At 32.5% G+C, this 15849-nt stretch overlaps 1 protein-coding gene across 1 annotated transcript; it reads left to right on the top strand.

The window, feature by feature from the left end:
* Positions 1-11485: 11485 nt before the first annotated feature.
* Positions 11486-15618, top strand: LOC123921659. Its single transcript, XM_045974296.1, has 6 exons — positions 11486-11683; positions 12529-13524; positions 13640-13813; positions 14210-14352; positions 15016-15126; positions 15213-15618. The coding sequence occupies exons 1-6, from the start codon at positions 11555-11557 to the stop codon at positions 15289-15291; spliced, it is 1632 nt and encodes a 543-aa protein (XP_045830252.1). The 5' UTR covers positions 11486-11554; the 3' UTR covers positions 15292-15618.
* The last annotated feature ends 231 nt before the right edge of the window (positions 15619-15849 follow it).

Below are 15849 nucleotides of genomic sequence, written 5' to 3'. Positions count from 1 at the left end.
ACAACTAAGGAACACGCATGGGATGATACAACTCATTACATCAAAATCAAAATATAACTTAAGTTTGAGAAAGAAAGATGAAGAGAAGCCACAATATCTAGTCCTTTTAAAAGATTCACAGTGATTCAAAATTGTTTGAATATTCGCACTATTGACTTTGCTATAAATATGAGATGCTGCGCACATCCATTTTGGAGATTGAGAGAATGAAGGATATCATCGAAGATAAGTTGAAGAGAAACAGTGAACTATGTGATATCCTTTTTTTATTAGGCTATTAATTATGGGACCGTTTGGTTCAGATTTTTTTCAAAAAAAATTATTTTTTTATTTTACTTGTGTTTGTTTTAGCTTTTTTTAAAAATTATTTTAGTAAAAGAAAATATTTTTTCTTCAAAATGAAAAGCTATTTTTTAAAAAATCATTTATTTGAAAACTATTTTCAGAAAAAAATATTTTTGTGATTGTAAACAAACGGAAAATAGCTTTAAATTTTCTTCAAAATCTCTAAAAATAAATCTTTAGATTTTTTTCAAAAAAAATCAATTTTTTTCCCTATATATGAAAAGTTTGCTTCTAGTGAATGTCAAACCAATGTTTTTTTTTTCTTTTCCGATGAGCTGGTGATCGAACTCAAGATCTATAATGTACTACTCAATTTTCTCATCACTAAACCAAACCTTGTCAAACCAATGTTTTAAGACTTCAAAACTCATCAAGAGATGACCATATAAATTCATAAATTGCAACGGAGTTTTTTAATAAAATTGTCTTGAGTCTCTAATTGACCATAACCACTCCTAGTGAGTTCAGGTATGCTCCATTGTCTTATCCTCCATTGCCTTTCCATTACCTTACTCAGATCGTGACACATGAATAAAAACTAATCAATGGTCCAGATTTAAAATGTAAGGAAAAAAAAAGAAAAAAAAAAAAGGAAAGAAAAGATTACAACTTTGATATGAAAATTATGTACATATTTTCCTTATCATTAGTACTCATCTGTAAACAACTCATCATCTTAATCTTGTATTATAACAGAACACAAAATTCTCAGTCACTATTCCTTATAACAACAAGTTTGTCGCAACAGGGTAGATGTTCTACCAATATATCAAAACAATAAGAATAAGAAGAGGACCGATAAAGTAGTCATGCTTTGATAAAACAAAATAAAAAATGAAGGGGATGATTCAACATAAACAAAAGGGGAAGATTACAACTTAAAAATATACTCTAAAATTAATTACGACCAAACAATCTTCAATTTCAACCAAAACAGTTTTCAGTTTCAGTGATAATCTTCAATTTCAATCAAACCATCTTTAACCGAAAATGAAAAGGGGGGAAGTGGCAGGGAGACACGGCGGCGGCGAGGCGGTGCAGCAGTGAGGAAGGTGTAAGATTAATTCAATTGATCTTATGTTCCTGACAACAAAAGAACAACAAGATCAATAAACCAAATGCGGAAAATAGGAACTTAAACAATTACCTCCAGCCATTGTTACAGTGTTGTGAATGCACAGTCTTTGAGTCTTCTAAGCTCTTACTCTCAACTATATAGATGGTGTATATATTTCTGAATAATGGAATGAGAGCAAGCTTAGGGACCAAAGACTATATTATGTATGCTTGATTCTACCATCAAGAATAAACAAGCCATTACCACCCAATTAATTGTCTTTAATCTTATGACTAATTAGCAACCAAAACTTTCATAACCTATGGACCATTAAAAGTGAGGTTTTATTAACAATAATTTATAAAGTAAAACCGACAAATTATTACATTCTCCCACTTGGTCCATAGGATCTAATAATTGGCCTAAATAAGTCAACAAGTACCTTCCTTAAGAAACAAACATGCGAATCATAGTGATAGTTCCTCTAAAAGCGAGTATTATCATCTATGTATTACAACATATTTAATTGCTCAAGTATATACTTAATGTGGTAACAATAAAACTTAATGAATAAACCATATGTTTATTCTTGGTCCAAAATGAAATATATTTTCTCAAAACTAAAGTGCGCATGAATATGAGAAAATAACATAATATATAAAAGTTTTATTAATAAACTGAATGTATACAATCATAAGGTGGAACCAAACTTAAATATAACTTAATGAATAAACTCATAACATTTATGTTTATTCAAGTTCCAAACTTCAACGATATTTCTCAAAATCAAATTTTGTACGTACACCTTAGAACTTATAACATGAGAAAATATCATATAGAGTTTCATAAACCAAAAATCGTTCTTACAACGAAAACCAAATATAGGAACCAAGTCCTATTTTTCTACACGGTCCTTAAATTTTGACGGTGGCATGCCTTTAGTCAAAGGATCGGCAATCATCAATTCAGTACTAATATGATCAATAATAATTATTTGATCCTTAATGCGCTCTCTTACGGCTAAATACTTAATGTCGATATACTTAATTCGACTTCTACTTTTGTTATTCTTAGCCATAAAATCGCAGCTGAATTGTCACAGTGTATCTTTAGTGGTCTAAAAATTGAGTTTACAATTTTAAACCCAAAATGAAACTCTTCATTCATACACCATGTGATGTAGTCTCAAACAAAATACAAACTAACAAAATACGAACTTAGCTTCCATTGTGGAAGTTACGGTCAAGGTCTGCTTTGCGCTTTTCAAGAAACAAACTTCACTGGCTAACATGAAAATGTAACTGGATGCTTATTTTCTTAAGTCAACGCAATCCGCAATCTCTAAATTAGAGTAACCTTTGACCTCTAAAATTTCAGTTCGCATATACATATACATAAACATGTAGTCTTTGGTTCGCATATATGGATTACTCTAATATCTGTTTCACATTCCGATTGCAAATGCAATGTCAGGCCGTGTGCGAACCTGATCATACATTAGGCTTCCATCAGTGGAAGCATATGGAATATTAAGCATTTGTTCCCTCTCAAATTATTCTTAGGGAATTGGCTCAAATTAAACTTATCACCCTTCACAATGGGAGCCATACTCTATGAACAATCTTTCATCCAAAATCTCTCTAAAACTTTATTGATATATAGGTTTCTTGTGATAGACCTATTAACTCCTCGAGATCTATCTCTACGGATCTTGATGTCAATGACATAAGATGCATCACCCATTTCATTGACATCAAGATCCATCACCCATATCCTTCATATCAAAATTTTTAGAGAGGAATTATTTCACCTCATGTAGAAACTTTAACATTGGTAGCAAGTAAAATGTCATCCACATATAAAATAAGAAAACAAATTTTACTCCCACTAACCTTCTGGTATATACATTGATCCATGTGATTTTCAACAAATCCAAATGAAGAAATTATCCCATGAAATTTAAGATACCATTGATGGGATGCTTGTTTCAAACCATATATGGATTTCTTAAGCTTGCAAACCAAGTGTTCACCATCATTAGAGAAGAAACCTTCAGGTTGTTTTATATAAACCTCCTCCTCCACTACTAAGAAAGACTGTTTTCACATCCATTTGGTGCAACTCAAGGTCAAAATATGCAACCAATGCCAGGATGACACGGAGAAAATCCTTCTTAGATACAGGAGAAAAAGTCTCTATGTAATTTATTCTCTCCTTTTGAGTAAATCCCTTAGCAACGAGTCTAGCCTTGTATCTCTTAATGTTACCTAATGAATCCCTTTTGGTTTTAAATACCCATTTCCAACCAATGGCCTTCATCCCATTAGGTAGCTCTACAAGATCTCAAACACCGTTGTTTTTCATGGAATTCATCTCATCTTTCATGGCATCATACCACAAATTTGACTCTTTGCAACTCATGGCTTATGAAAAGTTTTTAGGATCATTCTCAACTCCAATGTTATAGTTAGATTCTTGTAGATACACAATGTAATCACTAGAAATAGCTGATTTTCTTGTCCTAGTAGACCTTCTTAATGTTGGATCAACATTTTCTTATGGATTATGTTGTTCAACTAATTGCTCATCATTTTCATGAATTTGATGATCAATTTGATCTATTGGAATATCAACATTTTGTGGAATCTCAATGATTGGTGGTTGATCAACATCCATTTGAACTTGAGGGATATTGTGAACAACAATCAATCTATCACTCGAAACTGAAGGTTGGGACTCTATATGATCATGCACAGAAACTATGTTCCTGATTTAATCACTCCCACTAATCAAGTGATCTTCAAGAAACTTTGCATTTCTTGACTCCACAATCCTAGTTGTGTGAGATGGACAATAAAATCTATAACCTTTAGACCTTTCGGCATATCCAATGAAATACCCACTAATGGTCCTCGGGTCCAGTTTCTTCTCTTGTGGGTTATAAATCCTAACCTTAGACGAACATCCCTGTCTTTAGTGCTTCATTCCACAAGGATTTAGGAAGATTAGAGTTTCTAACCATACTCTGCACCATGTCCAATAAAATTCGGTTTCTTCTTTCTGCAACATCATTTTGGTTCGGAGAACCGGGCATGGTATATTGGGCAACAATCCCATGTTCTTGAAGAAACTTAGCATATGGACCAGGTGCTTGTCCATTTTCAGTGTATCTACCATAGTATTCACCACCCCGATCAGATCTCACAATTTTTATTTGCTTTCCACATTGGTTCTCAACTTCTACCTTAAAGGCTTTGAAGGCATCCAATGCTTCATTTTTATTATGAAGCAAATAAATATTCATATATCGTGAGTAATCATCTATGAAGGTGATAAAATATTTCTGACCATGTGCATCCATACCTGGACAACATATGTATGAATTATTTCTAATATGCTTGAACTTCTATTAGCACCCTTCTTGGAAACATTGGTCTGCTTTCCCTTAAGGGTCTTGTTAACATGTGCCCTAAGGGCACATGTTAAGATATACCAAAATAGAAATTCAACATTTAATGATACAAGAAATTTAATGCTTCAAAAGTCAAAATGCACAAATTAGCATTTAATAATTTCTATTTTTGCTTCCTTAACATGTGCCTTAAGGGCACAAGTTAACATTCTCCTTCCCTTAATGCAGTCAACACAAGTTTCAAAGTCAGCAAAATCTAGAGTATTAAGTACCCCATATTTTACTAGCCTTTTAATTCTCTCTATAGAGATATGTTCTAATCTCCGATGCCATAACATAGAAGAATTATAGTTAATATTACACCGCTTAATGCCAATTTGAACATGCATTGAACTATAAATGGATTCATTTTGTAAATTAATACCATAAAGACCATCAGACAATATACCATTCCCCACACGTTCCGAATTATAAAATAATTCAAATGACGTGTCTTTAACATGAAAGGAATATCCAAAAGGTACAAGTCTAGAAACTGAAATCAAGTTTCGTGAGAAACTTGGTACATAAAAGGTCCTTTCTAATTTCAAAACAAAACCATTATTCAGAATTAAATGCAAGTTCCAATAGCCTCCACATGTGAGCCCATCCTGCTTCCTGATAGGACAGTTCACTCACTTCCTACTAGCTTCCTTAAGTCTTGCATACCTTGCAAGGAGTTTGCTATATGGATTGTTGATCCAGAATCAATCCACCAGGTGTTTATATTAACATTAGCCATATTAGATTAATAACTAACAAGAGAGAATGAATTACCTTTGAGCTCAGAAACTTTATGTTTGATATCAGAATAAACAATAGATTTATAAGCTAAAAAATTCCAAAGACTCATGTCAAAATTTTTGAGACATATATATTATCTGTAATGTATGTATTACCAATGCAAACATACCTCAAAATAAATCTTGTAACATAAAATTACCTGCGGGCTAAATTTTAATGTGATAAGATTTATTTAAACTTCACGATAGAATTTTCAAATTACATACACAACAACATACTTTACGTGCATAAAATAATTTGTTTTTCTATCCAAAATTATACTTTATGATAAAACTATCAAATTATGTACCAATTCATAATTCCTGCGGGTAAGTTATGAAAATAATTTGACATTCTATCCTAATTAATCATACAAATATAGCAAAAATTCCTGTAGGATAAGATTCACTATACCACATATGATTAATCACAATGTTATGTCTAATTCCTTATGTGACCATAAGAAAACCTTAGAAAATAATTTTAATTAATTAATGGTGCTGTGGCTAATCCAAAATCAATTAAAATTATAAAAGTCACTAGACATAACAACTGAATTATATGAGAGAATAAATTTGTGTATATCATGATGATAAAATCTTCATATACAATTGCAAAATTAAAATATAATTGAACCCATATGCAATTGTACAGCTAAAACATAATAAAATTCTCATATACAATTGCATAACTAAAACATAATAAAATTCTCATATGTAATTGTATTACTAAAATAGAATATTATCTATCTGATTTATTTATGCATAAACTCATTCCAAAATAGTAAAGCATAATTACTTAATTAATCAGAAAACGGAATATTCATAATATAAAACTTAAATAAGACAACAATTTACCAAATATTGTTACATGTTCCAGTGGTCAGGAAACTAACCTTATTTTGCAAAGAACCCGTGTTCGAGTCCCTGAATGTATTTTGCTGTATCATTTTACTCCAAATTTGCATGCAGCGAACATATATATTATTAATGGAGTAATATAAACAGAATGAACATGTAGCCAAATGGTAAAGAGATGTAGCTATTATAAGGGGAGCACGGGTTCAATTCCCAGCTACAAACAAAACAACAATTATTTTTATTTTTTATTTTTTTGGTCACTGTTCATCTTCAACCTTGAGCGGGTCAATTTGACCCGGTTTTAAAACCCGCAAATCCGAATCGAAACCCGATGGTTTCATGTCAATTTAAACATGGAAAATAACAATCATTAACCCATAAAAACCCTACAAATTATTTCCAACACAATTGCAATTTTAATTTTGACTAAAAGGGTTTAAAACAAAATACCCAAAACTTAAAATCTCAAACTTGGAAACAATTCTTGATATCCTGGGCACTATTTCGAATGACTCAAATAACATAAAGCTTAGAAACTCAATGAAACGAAAATTTCTCATAATATTTTGCAATAACAATGCTTTAAACTTAAATTAAAATGAAATCTTCAAATTTTACCGAAAGTGGAAAAATTGGAACAATGAGCAAGGCAGAGGCAGAAAGGCTCTGATACCAAATGTAAGATTAATTCAATTGATCTTATGTTCCTGACAACAAAAGAACAACAACATCAATAAACCAAATGCGGATAATAGGAACTTAAACAATTACCTCCAGCCATTGTTACAGTGTTGTGAATGCACAGTCTTTGAGTCTTCTAAGCTCTTACTCTCAACTATATAGATGGTGTATATATTTCTGAATAATGGAATGAGAGCAAGCTTAGGGACCAAAGACTATATTATGTATGCTTGATTCTACCATCAAGAATAAACAAGCCATTACCACCCAATTAATTGTCTTTAATCTTATGACTAATTAGCAACCAAAACTTTCATAACCTATGGACCATTAAAAGTGAGGTTTTATTAACAATAATTTATAAAGTAAAACCGACAAATTATTACAGAAGGAAGATGTCTTGTCGGCGATGGTGAGTGAGAGACACTATGATAGAGAGATGGAGATACGACGGAGAGATTGAGAGTTGACGGAGAAGACAAAAATTCTGAGGGTAGACGAGTTCTTGTGACAAGGAAGAAGAAGAATTGATTTATTTAAAAAAAAGAAGAAAAAGAATTGATATTCCAATCTAATCTGGACCATTGATTAGTTTTTATCCATGTGTCACGATCTGAGCAAGTTATGTGTCTACCCTCAGAATTTTTGTCTTCTCCGTCAACTCTCAATCTCTCCGTCGTATCTCCATCTCTCTATCATAGTGTCTCTCACTCACCATCGCCGACAAGACATCTTCCTTCCTCACTGCTGCACCGCCTCGCCGCCGCCGTGTCTCCCTGCCACTTCCCCCCTTTTCATTTTCGGTTAAAGATGGTTTGATTGAAATTGAAGATTATCACTGAAACTGAAAACTGTTTTGGTTGAAATTGAAGATTGTTTGGTCGTAATTAATTTTAGAGTATATTTTTAAGTTGTAATCTTCCCCTTTTGTTTATGTTGAATCATCCCCTTCATTTTTTATTTTGTTTTATCAAAGCATGACTACCTTATCGGTCCTCTTCTTATTCTTATTGTTTTGATATATTGGTAGAACATCTACCCTGTTGCGACAAACTTGTTGTTATAAGGAATAGTGACTGAGAATTTTGTGTTCTGTTATAATACAAGATTAAGATGATGAGTTGTTTACAGATGAGTACTAATGATAAGGAAAATATGTACATAATTTTCATATCAAAGTTGTAATCTTTTCTTTCCTTTTTTTTTTCTTTTTTTTTCCTTACATTTTAAATCTGGACCATTGATTAGTTTTTATTCATGTGTCACGATCTGAGTAAGGTAATGGAAAGGCAATGGAGGATAAGACAATGGAGCATACCTGAACTCCAAAGTTATATAGATTCAAAGAGCTCAAACTATATCCACAAAAAATGTTGATCAATGTCATCAATACTATCAATTCGTTGTAGTATGATTTTGGTCAAATCAATCACAAAGACATTACCTAGAGAATTTTATATAATTAAGTCCAAAATCGGATAACAATATTTAGAGAAACCACCGGTTTGATCTAGTAGCGAGGGGTTTAGGTAGTATGCAGAAAGTTCTAGGTTCGATCTTCCCTTACTTCATTTATAAAAAAAAAATATTTAGAGAATTTATTTTGTCAAATGTCTAATAGTTAAAAATTCACCTTTTGAAATGAATAAGTATGAGATCCCAAATCCGAACTCATGCCAAACTGAGCTATACGCTTACAGCCACGAGGACACAATACCTAAAAAACATAATCTAAGTATTTTCATGCTGAAAAGGAATATTTTATCCAAAATTTTATTATATAATATTCATATCTCTATGAAAAAAATTATTTATTAAAAATTTATTTATTAAGTTGTATCTGAAAATTTATTATAAAATGTTTAACAGGTAATGTTAGGTTTAACATTGTAACATGTCATCGATATACTAAATCAATTTTTTCTAAACTTATTTTTGTCATATAATTATAAACTACAGTGAGTACTTTAAAAATACAGCTAAAAGTTATTGAAAAAATCAACATTCAACTCTTTATCCATGAGATTACAAAACAACTTAACTTGTAAATGTAAATTTTCAAATTTTACAATGAAGAGTCGAGCATTGATTTATTTTTATCAAGTCTCGTTGCGGAAGTCGTGAAGTGAATCAACTATACTCCAAAGTAATCAATGAATTTTGACTTGAATCAAATACCAAAGCAATCATTCTCTGTCTTCAATGAAAAACTTTTCACAAACACCTTGGAAGCACTGAATTGGAGAAAGAACCAACGAGCCAAGAAATTGTACACTTCAACCACTTGTAAAGAATCGATCATATCACGAAGCACCGAATTACAGAGCGAAACCGATGATTCTCCGAAACGTTGAGAAGTAACATATAACATCACAAATTTGTGACTCTGTCACCATCAAGAATCACCAGTAGATGAATGAAAAATCACAAAGTGAAACTCAATACGAAATTCAGATCGGAAGTGGAAATGAAAGATTCAGTAAACTAAAATGCGATCGAGAAAAGAAAAAAAATGAAATTTCAAACCCTAGAATTTGGGGAAAAAGATGAGAACAAAAATCATAACCGTAATCACAATTCACAATTGCGAGAACAAGAACAAACTTAACAAGAGATTGAAAGATTCATAGACTATTCGATCAAGAAATCCAACAAGAAATTGGATCATGAATCGGAGAAGCTTCTGAATTTTGAGAGTAACAGAGAACCGCGAAAATTCCTAGGTAGAGAAAGAATCAGAGAAATCGAAGAAGAACAATGGAAGCGATCGGAATTCTAACTAACTCCGGTGAGATGAAGAGCGTCACCAATATCAATGGCGGCGACTAGGAGAAAGAGAAGAAGATCGAAACTGGAAAAATGAAAAGAATGAGAATGGAAGGAAAAATAAAATTCGAGAGTTGAATTTTCTCGTGAAAATTGAAGCGGAATTGTGTGCCTAAGGAGGAATCCACGGCTCTGATACCATGTTAAGATTCATGATATCATCAGAGTAAAAGGAGAGAAAAGTTTGAGAGAGATGCAATGAAACTAATAGAATTGATACAAATGAATGTATCAAGTTACAAATAAGTGCAACATCTATCTTATATACTAACTAGCTAATGGGCCTATACTAACTAGCTAATGGGCCTAACTCTATATAGTTCAACATCTAACTTGGCTCAATCTATTTAGGACACTCTTTATTATTTCCCTTACAATTTTTATATCAAATCGTTTGATTACTCTTCCATTTTATATTACAAGCAACTTTAGTAATTTATACAAATTAATTAATTTTGTATGAGAAAAAGAAATTGTCAACTGCTTGGCAAAATTACCCTTCATTGTTTTTTTAAAGGCATTACCTTTCATTGTTAATATCAAATAGATAAATTAATATAATCGAAAAGAAGATAAAATAATACTAAATAGTAAAATAACATATTAGGGAAAAAAATATTTTATTGATATTTTAAATCAATTTATAATTTGAGACAATTTCTTCTTATAAAATAACTTATATATTTTAAAACAGATGATAGACGCTGAACTCGTTAGGGAGGACCGCGGTTCGATCCCCCACAACTGCATTTGAGAGGGGACTAAAACCACTTGATGTCAGAACTCGCCCCGAACTCTGGACTATTAGGGCTTCATTCCCCTAAGAACCAAAGGGTGAAAACCAAAAAATAAAATAAAATGAAGAGTATATTTCAATGAATGTATTTATTTATAGAATGTTTCTTAGAAAGGTAGTTGGTAATTTAATTGACATTTGTTGATGATATCTTCTATAAATAGGCAGTACAGTATCTTGTGGAATAAATATATGCACATAAAAAAATCTAATTACACCTTTTTTGTACATTTGGAAAATAGATAAAATAGTAAATTCCTGAAATTTTAAAATTCGTTAAATATTCCTGAAATTTGAAAATGGACAAATATCTTCTGAAATTATAAACGTCAATCAAATTACTCCTGACGTGGACTCTGACTGGTAGTGTTTGTGGATAATTTGATTGACTTTTTATAATTTCAATTTTTTTTTACCTATTTCCAAATTTCAGAAAGTATTTGACGAATTTTAAAATTTCAGTGATATTTCGCACTTTACTCAATTTCTAGATAAATTGATTGAGTATTTGAAGAAAAACTCAAAGTTGGTGAGCTTTCCTTTGTAATCACCACTCAATCAAGCAAGCACTAAGCAATAGGCATCAACATCTTCAATATCACTTCCTCTCTCTCTCTCTCTCTCTCTCTCTCTCTCTCTATATATATATATATATATATATATATATATATATATATATATATATATATATATATATAATCTCTTTGACCTCTCACACATTTTACACCTTTCCCTCTTTCATCTTCATCATCAACATGGGTTCCAGCTCTAGTAGACTCGGGTCTCGCCCTTCTTCTACTCCAAGAGTCAACAACACCCACAACCATCGCTTCAGATTCTCTTCCTTTCTCTGCGGCGCTTCCACCTCTCGCTCCATTTCTCAGGTACCCTTTTTTTTCTTTTCTATTTAGCTTCACTTTTTCAATTCAAAAATTGGATTTTTCAAATAAATTGTGCTCATACATCGGATCCCCCTTTTATTCACACGATTAATTATTATCATAGTTTATGTCTTTAATCTTTATGATGATTTTATATTTTGATTATTTATTTGCTAATTGATTGATGCAATTTGACAAATACGAGCTTAATTAATTAAATTATTTGACATAAATGAGCTCAACTAATCAAATTATTTGTTAATTGATTAATACTATTTGGCATATATGAGCTTAATCAACGAAATTATTTGCGGATGCTAATGATATTATTTTTTGTTAGAAATATTGAAAAATTGAAATTTTACATGTTACAAGTTCATTTCAACTCTTTATTCATTCACTTGCTAGTAGGGGCAATCTTTTACTTTGTATTGAGTTTAAGAGGAATGATGATTACAACTAGTTTATGCATGTTAAGTGTTGTTTAATAATTGGATTTCAAAATTCATATTTGTTACTAACTAGTCGACTATTCTCACAAAGTAAATAGAATGTACAAGAAATGTTATCAATTGCAGATCACGGAAAATAGTTGTTTGTTCAAATTCCACTATACAATCTATCTGACAACATTTTGTACTAAATAGTGTATCTCAGAACTATAATAATTTGTTCAAATTCCGCTGTACTATTATAGCGCTGCTATAGTTGCCATTTAACAACGTTGTGTATAAGTACGACTTTCAAATTTATGCCTTCAAGCATGCAATAATTTGAGGATGACTTTTATATAGATATTCAGAGACTAACTGATTAAGGAAGTGACATTTTATACTAATTTTTTTTAGATGGAAGAACATCAATATGAAGAACTTCAAGTTAATTCGGCTAGAGATTTTGATGATGGAATTCAGAAAGTTGCTGATGAATCATCATTATCATGTACAGAAGAAGCTAGAATTAGGTGCTGTCCTCAAGCTGAAACTTCAACCTCAACTGGTATGAGAACCGAGTTCTGCGGGAATGATACTGTTGAAGGTTCTTCTGGAAATGTTGCAACGAGTGTTCAGAGGAATTGCTTGTCTGAACATAAGGAGCTAGTCCCTCCTTATCGGGTAAGTGCTGGTCATGGTCATCCTGAATCATATAGTGATAGTAACAACACAGCTAGTACTTCATTTGTTGAACAGCAGTCTTCAGACCCAGTTTCTGTAAATGTTTCTGCTAACAAGGATAGAATCAATAATGTTGATGATCCAGTTGTTAGTGGTGTCTCTCGAATCTCTCACGAGACGGAGCGTCCAAGGAGCTCAATCTCTCAAGAGCATGGAAATCCCAGGTCTGGTGAAATTTCTGTTGAGAATGACACGGATGCAGACACATATGTCCGGAGTTCTTCGATTCCTGTTTCTCAAGCTTCTAATACACCACCAACTTCTCAAGTTCCAGAAGATGAACGCCGCCATGAGACAATGCCATCAGGTTTGGGTATTCTTGTGTCCAATCGGGAAATAGTGCAGGGAAATGATGGTCTGTTTCAGGTTGATGTGGTGGCAATATCTTCCAACATTTTATCTGGCAGCAATGCAGATGCTGATGATCATGATGCCAGAAGAAGTGGTAGAAGATTATTTTGGGATGCTTTTTCACAACGTAGTTCTAGAAGGCTTGGTGATTCTCCAACTATTGTTTTCTCCACCGGAGGCACTGATGATTCAGGATCTCAAGATCGGTGGCATGTTGATTTTGATGAGGATTTAACAAATGATGGGGTTAGAGGTGCGTCTGGATATCGAGGAAGTATTCACAGATTGAATGAAAGAGTGCGAAACTCAAGATCTGAGGTGATTTTGAACATTGAAGTATAGTTAGAATGCTTCAAATTACTTATGTCACATACTTGCATTTTTAGATGGGTTTGTGATCCCTCTCTTGTTACTTGCTGTTTACTTTATACAGATATGGGAAAGGCTTCGTGGAGGCCTTGATGAGATTGGTCGGTTGAACACTTCATGTCCATTAGGACTCCATGCAGATGGTATGTGCTCGTGCGAGTCATTCCCAGTGGCTGAAGAATCTAGCACTCGATCAAGTATTTCAAGAATAGTTATGCTGGCTGAGGCTCTGTTTGAGGTTTTAACCTTCTCTCAAATGTCATATGTTTTGTTTGCTCCTAAATTTAATTCAATTCAGTGTTCCACCCTTACCCCGCGTTTTTCTTGCATAATTTAAATCTAACTATGATGCCACTGATAAGATAGTGTTGGCTCACATCACGAGATATTGGTAGGCATGTGCTATTGTTACTTTTTATATTAGCTGCAGATGTTTTGTGCATGAAGAACTATGGTTTTCATGGTGATCATTATTCATATCTGATTTGAATATATTATTTTCTGGTTACATGAAATGTACCTCGTTATCCCCAAATAATTATTTGGCCTGAAATGATCATGTACCTTGCCATGATGAAAAGTCTGATATGTGGACCAAAACCAATTTGCTCAGCACCATATTTGTCTACCGCAGGTTTTAGATGAAATCCATCGGCAACCTGGATCTGTTTCCCTATCTACGGTCTCACTTCCTGCACCTGAATCAATTGTAGACTCTTTCCCTCTGAAGTCTCACAAAAAGGTTGTTGAAGCTGACGGAGGCAATGGCGATGAACAGTAAGCCCCTTGAGACCAATTATTATTATTATTATTATTATTATTATTATTATTATTATTATTATCTTCATCCAAGTAGACAAGTTTCCCTAGATTAGATGATATAAGTCATGTTTGAATTGACTTATTTAGGTTTATCTAACTAGGATAAGAATTTGTTAAACTGTTTAGGATAGCTTTATGAAAACAACTTATGATATGTCTACAAATTTTCAACTTATTTTCATATACTCTCTCGGATAGCTTATATGTAAGCAATTTAATTTATTTTCCTAGAAATAACTTGTACAACTTATGATATGTCTACAACTTTTCAACTTATTTTCATGTGTTCTCCAGGATAGCTTATATGTAAACAATTTAACTTTATTTTCCTAGAAAGAACTTGTACATAAACACTTACTATCATATAAGTACTTATGCTATAAGCGCTTAATTAAAATGTTACGCAACCAAACTGGAGACTTACTGGATGTTAGTGTGGTTGTGGCTGATTAGTTTGTAGCTTTTGATGCTCGAGTCTATGACTGATGTTATGATACTTTTTCTGCCCTTGAATGCTTACATGAAAGTTAAACATATAGTGTATTTTGTTTGTCCATTTAGCAGTTCAAATTCTTCTATCTTCCGATAATAATAAAAAGTTAATAATATTTTTGGTAGATGTTACATATGTCTGGCGGAGTATGAAGATGGGGACCAAATACGAGTTCTTCCTTGCAAGCATGAATATCACATGTCGTGTGTCGATAAGTGGCTGAAGGAAATACACGGGTAACCAGATATTTTGTCTCATTCTTTTCATATTTGTCTGTTTCCAATATATAAGTAACCATTTTTTCTGCTTCTCTCTTTTACAGTGTGTGTCCTTTGTGTCGCGGCAATGTTTGTGGTGGGTTAACAGAGTCGTCAGCCAACTCAGAAGTGCAGTCTCGGTGATATTGTTTGTACATAAGAATGTAAATAGTTCAAATATTAGTTAAACTTCCATTTACGTAGTTTACATATGTACACTTCACATCAATTTATTCCTCCAGAAACTAGTGTCATCAAAATGCTTCATTTTGATAATCACAAAGAACTTGATGGATCATTTTGATTTCACTTTAAAATTCTTTGAAAGACTAATTGATATGAGAAAGCTTGAGAGATTAAATTGATGTAAAGTGTATCTTGAATAAGCATAAGTGATAAATCCGTTGGACCCTTTGGCAAAAATAATAGGTGCTAAATAGCTAATGAAGGAGGTGAAATTTTATATCCGAATTTTGTGAGGCTTCTCAATTCCTTTTCCCTTGTATCTTACCGAATACGTTGTCAGAATGAGTTGTTTGGTAATACGGGTTGGGACACCGAAGTTCGCTGCAGGAGGTTTAAAGTTCGATCTACGATACTAACATTTATCCCTCCACTAATATTTGGTTAACAAAAATGGAATGGTACTTCAAGGAATGTACTTGCTTCCCACAACGAGGAAAGAAATGAAACAAAATATTT

This window comes from Trifolium pratense, linkage group LG4 (assembly GCF_020283565.1).
Source record: "Trifolium pratense cultivar HEN17-A07 linkage group LG4, ARS_RC_1.1, whole genome shotgun sequence".
Taxonomy (NCBI): domain Eukaryota; kingdom Viridiplantae; phylum Streptophyta; class Magnoliopsida; order Fabales; family Fabaceae; genus Trifolium; species Trifolium pratense.
The sequence above is the reverse complement of the archived record's forward strand: the minus strand, read 5'-3'. Positions and strand labels throughout refer to the sequence as shown.